Raw genomic sequence first — 5,323 nt, 5'->3', positions numbered from 1 at the left:
TGTGTGTGTGTGTGTGTGTGTGTGTGTGTGTGTGTGTGTGTGTGTGTGTGTGTGTGTGTGTGTGTGTTTCATGCTGATTCACTACATCTACTGTAAAAGACAGGCTGGTCATTTAATCTGCTTTCATAATCACCTGAGCTGTTCACTGACTAGAAGATTCACCTGAACAAAATCATTTCAAACACGTCAGCAGCCGAAGGAAACGGTAACAGAACCAGGTTAGAAGCAGAATTTGGTCTGGCGGACATCTTTACCTCGCAGACTCGAGAGCGATTCTGCATCTTAGGGATGATCTTCATGGTGACAACTCCGGTGGTTTCTCTCTAACGATGACAAATGTGATTGAAGTGACTTGAAACAGAATTAATATAAAACTCTTTTTTTTTTTTTAAATAAACGAACAGTTAGAAGTTACAGACGTACCAGAATCTTTTGGAGCTGATCGACACTATGATCTGACACACTTTTCCCGTTAATTTCGGCTATTTCATCTCCTTCGTGTATGGAACCTGCAGAGATCAATCCAAATTCACTTTTCAGCACGCTGCTGTTAAAGCTATTGTTCAGGTCTCTTTGGTGGAATGGTTTTTAACAAATACTATCTTACCTGCTGTAGATAGCTCTTTGAATAGACTCATTATGGAAAAATCAAAGTTTCATTTTCATTGACTTGATGAGCTAACTGCTAAAATAATAAATAATAAAAAACGAAAAGTTTCAGAAAAAACTTGTTTCGCCTCAAATTACGTTTGTTAAAAGAGCTACGTAGAACAGGTAAGATACTGATTGTTCATAACTTTTTCTCAGAAATATTATATTATCAATTTGTTTGCAYTTAAATTGATGTCTGGAAACCATATGCGGACCCTCCTTTGATGTATCATGACCCACAGAGGGATCRCGACCCCAAGTTTGGGAACCACTGCTTTAAATAACCTTTTTATAAAGCGATAATAAACCATTTTTAAAAGGGCTCTCATTGAATCTGTCCCTACAATTAAAATGTTTTCTCACAGGCCAAATCAAGTTCTAACACGGGCCATATCTGGCCCATGGGCCTTCACTTGACCCATCATTCCCCGGTCATGGCTCTGATCCCTTCCTAACGCTGTCGGTCACCGTGTCTGTGGATCATCCCTCCGTGTAATATCCTGGCCACCGTGCAGCGCTGTTTGTCGTTCAGTTTCAGCGTGACCCCCTGTAGGAAACAAGCAGGAATCAATGATTTGGTTCCATCCATCCATCCATCCATCCATCCATCCATCCATCCATCCATCCATCCATATATCCGCCTGAGGAGTCAGACAACATACCATCGGCTCCGAGGCGCTCTTCTCAAACGCTACCTCCTTCATCCTGGTGAGCTCAGTGCCGTTCATGTGTCCAGCACAGCCATTGGTGTAAAGCTCAGCTCCTTTATTCTCACTGGTTTGCATAGCCGCCTGTTGGAAACAAAACACAGCAAATAAACAAATACATTCCCCATTTAACAAAAAAATAAATAAAAGGTTCTGAAAAGTGTAAACATGCCATTGTGTGATTCATTAAATCTGATGTTCCTTTAAATCGGACAAATCAGACCATCAGCTCACTGGTGTTTCCAACAATGGTGGTGACTTGATGCGTGTGCGTCTGTGTGTGCTTTGCAGTTTCCCTGTTGTGTTCGAGGTTAAACATTAACTCAGCATTTTAACACTTCATTAAGCATCACCTGTCACCCGGCTTCATGCGGTCATGGAGACCACGAGAGACTCCAGGTGGATCAAGAGGACAAAAATCCTCCATTTCTTATTAGAAAGTCACACAAAAGTGCTGAAGTTCCACATAGTTGTGAACATTTTGTAAGAAATAACCATTGAGGTGGATTCACGCTGTGATATTGTGGCTAATGAAGCTAAAGATGTACTTAAGAGTGTTAAGAGTCTTCAGATATAACCCTGATCCATGTTGGAGGAGAGTTTTTTCTCTCAAGATAAGATACGCTTCAATGGCTCAGAGGGAGTAAAGTACAAAAGCTTATGATCTCAAAACTTTCATAAACTAATCACTAAACTATCATCGTCAGACATCAGCACAAAGTTTCAGCATTAAAATGACACATCAGCACTGCCTCAGCAAAAAGGACATGATCTGTGCTCCAACTTTAGCACAATAAACTAATAAATCTCCTCTCTAACGCTGTACAGTAAAGCTACGGCAGTTTGGCGTAGGGAGGAGGTGCTGTGGGAACTCCTGATTTTCAATGTTTCTTTGAGAAAAGCCAGAAACCCACACTTTCAGTTGGCATTTTGTTGAATAAAGAAGTGACTGGAAGCAGACGWAACAACAGTCAGCTGTTGTTTTCCCAAGTGAAACAGCACAAGGGTTTATTTTTACCTTCAGAACTGTACCGGACCGAGGTCCAGCAGATGAAGTTACATTCTCTGAGGGGAACCGTAAACATCCAGTGGAGCACAGACTGCCCAACAACATTTGTTGTTTTATTTTCTTGTTGTTGTTCTCTGATTTACAGAAACTACTTTGGGATATTTGTGTTGACTCGGGGATGTCATGCTGTGATTCATTAAATCTGATGCTCCATTAAATTGAACAAATCAGCTCACTGATATTTCTAACTGTGGCGATGACTTCTTGTACACGTGTGTGTGTGTGTGTGCTTTGCAGTTTCACTGTTGTGTGACTTTTCTCATTGCCATACTAAAATCCTGTTGTTATCTAAATTTACCTTTTTTATCAATATTGTTCAATGGATTGTTACCAAAGGTCACAGCACACTATTTCCACTGGAAACTTACATTTTGATGGTTGTTTTGCTGTGATGGATTTTCTAGCATTGCAGGAGGAGCAATAAGCCTTACATAAAAACACTAAAGTAACCTGAGTGAATAGTAATAAGGTTTATTATGGTGAAGGTTGCTCAGGTCATGAGCAGTCCAAAATAAAGTTAAAAATCAAATAGAAGTTCAGTCGTTTTTGTTTTCCTTTTAACCTGTTTTGGATTAATAAGGTTTAATAATTAGGCTTTTATTCCTTTCTTCAATTACTGACCAGGAAGTCGGCATAGGCAACAAAGTCTATTTTACATAAAACATGTTTGAGAAATTATAAATAATGGTTTTGTTTATTTTAACTCTTATGTCCTTTAACTTTATGAGCATTCATGTTCCTTAAGGAAAAAATACCTACTTTATAAAACTACCTAAACATACTTTAAATATTTTTCCACAATAATCCAGTCAGTCTTTTAGAGCTACCAGCCTGAAAAAAAACATCAAGTTTTAGTTTTTTGTTTAATTGACAAAATATAACAGGCGTTTCTCCTTATCAGTCAATTCAAAAATGATTTTCACAATAAAAAAAGAAGAAGAAATATATAGTTTAGAGATTTGTGAAGACCCACAAGGCGCCCTGGATGCTGCACGACCAGTGGCCAAAAATGACGCCATGGTTTTGGTCAAACACGTGTTCGGTCATCAGATTTTCAGACATGTAGGGTTTTGTTTAAATATTCCTTTTATTATAATTGGTATTGTTTAAATTCTACTCATGCACAATGTAGGTTTTTGATAGTTTTTACCCGAATACTACTGAGCAGCTGCAGCTGGTGCATCAGCTACTGACTGCCTGCTTTGGGAGAAACTAACGGGAATCTACTGTTCTGCGCCGTGGAGCGTTCGTCTCTGCAGCCTGCACGCACGTGGAGCTGCCTTTATATGCTAAATGCTTTGCTCATGCACAATGCAGGTGAGCTTTTGTCCTTTACATCTCAACTAAAACAATTTGTCTGATTAGGAAGTTCGTCCTGCTACTATTTCTGGAAGAGTTGCATTTTATTAATTGATAAATATAGGATCAAAGTTTGTATTTATAATGTATTCAATGTGGCCAAAATTTCCAGAGGAACACAAGAGGGTTGTAAAAGTTACTGTGAGTGTTTAACAAAATAAGATTAACGTTTTTAAAAGATTTTTAGGCTTTGTCAAAAATAGTCATGTTTTTTTAAATAAAAACATGGACCAAAATAAATGTGCGTTTGATTTTTTTCCCCATAAGACCTCCTGAGGCTTAAAGACAACGTGCGAGTCACAAGGCCTCACTCTTGTTTCCAAGGAATTTTGAATAAGCTGAAAAAATTTGGGGCAACAAATATTTTTCTCAAAATATCCACAGACACCTTTTCAGTTTATTTTTAATTAATTGCACATACATCGGTATGTATGCGAGCTCTTTGTGAGTTCTGGCCCAAAAGTGTGAAAATCTGCTTATATTTTTCCTCAAAATTTAAGTGTCTCCAACTCGTTCCCAACCCTCCCTGTGAGATGTCTACTTGACTCTAAAAAAGAAAAACACATATATTCTAAACAACAAAAACACATATTCATATCTGGTTTTACGGCATTCCAAAAACTGATAATCAATGTGAACAAACAAGTTGTTTCACAAACTTGAGCGGACAATTCTGAAAACAGGATAAACGTAATCAGGAAGCTGTCTCTTCTTAAACTTGAGCTCTGTCAGCTTTTTTCAGAACGTGACCCCTGAATAAAAATCAAACGCCACAAAATAAATAAATAACCCTACAGCTAATAAGCTGTGTGATGGAATTTTTCAGAACCTATTTTTGCATTGTTTTACATTTTTTGCTGTTTCAGTCTGTAAAAATTAATAATAAGTTGGGCTCAGTGTTTTCTCTTGATTTCCTGAAGGAATATGAGTTCGATATGTTATCTATGTGAGACATATTATGAAGGATAAAAAATAAAAAAAATAAAAAATAAACTCCATCCAGCTGCACCAGGGGAGCTGATGATGAAATGAGATGTTCCAGTTCTCTGTGGGATCATCCAGACCCCAGATAGCAGAGACAGATTCAGGCCTTAACTTCTCCTGAGCCAAGAGATTAAAAAGGGATTTCTTTCATTTCAAGGCTGACGCCATCGCTGTGGTTAAAGCACAGAGTTGTGCTGCTTTCAACACTTCACTGGCTTTCTAACGGGGGCAGATCGTTTAAGGAGGAAGTGTTTACGGTGGCTTCCAGAGCAAAGAAAAAAAAACATGTTTCGACTCGAAGCTTCACACAAACAGAGCAGAGCAGGGTTGTTACTCAGATCCAACACTTGGAGGTTTGAACAGAGGAACACACAACAGTTCCTCCTGTCAGACAGTGAAAAACACAGATTTAACAGATCAGTAAAAAAAAAACACTAGGAGTGACTGGAGCTGCAAACTGCTGAGACAAAGGAAAGAAGTTTCCTCCCTTCCCTGTTTATTTTGCTCACTATCAGTGCTGATTTGCACTCAGACACGTCCTCTGTTTCTGTCC

At 38.6% G+C, this 5,323-nt stretch overlaps 1 protein-coding gene across 1 annotated transcript in view; it reads right to left on the bottom strand.

Annotated features, from left to right (window-relative positions):
* Positions 1-5,323, bottom strand: part of mpp1 (MAGUK p55 scaffold protein 1) — an 11,751-nt gene that overhangs the window by 5,005 nt on the left and 1,423 nt on the right. The window contains exons 2-5 of the mRNA XM_014016423.1: positions 1,314-1,442; positions 1,120-1,198; positions 424-509; positions 255-323 (exon numbers count right to left, since the gene is read on the bottom strand). Of these exons, the coding sequence (XP_013871877.1) occupies positions 255-323; positions 424-509; positions 1,120-1,198; positions 1,314-1,442 (363 nt within the window). The remainder of the gene's footprint in view (positions 1-254; positions 324-423; positions 510-1,119; positions 1,199-1,313; positions 1,443-5,323) is intronic.

Source organism: Austrofundulus limnaeus, unplaced genomic scaffold (genome assembly GCF_001266775.1).
Source record: "Austrofundulus limnaeus strain Quisiro unplaced genomic scaffold, Austrofundulus_limnaeus-1.0 Scaffold145, whole genome shotgun sequence".
Lineage (NCBI taxonomy): Eukaryota > Metazoa > Chordata > Actinopteri > Cyprinodontiformes > Rivulidae > Austrofundulus > Austrofundulus limnaeus.
This window is presented reverse-complemented; position numbering and strand designations above follow the sequence as displayed.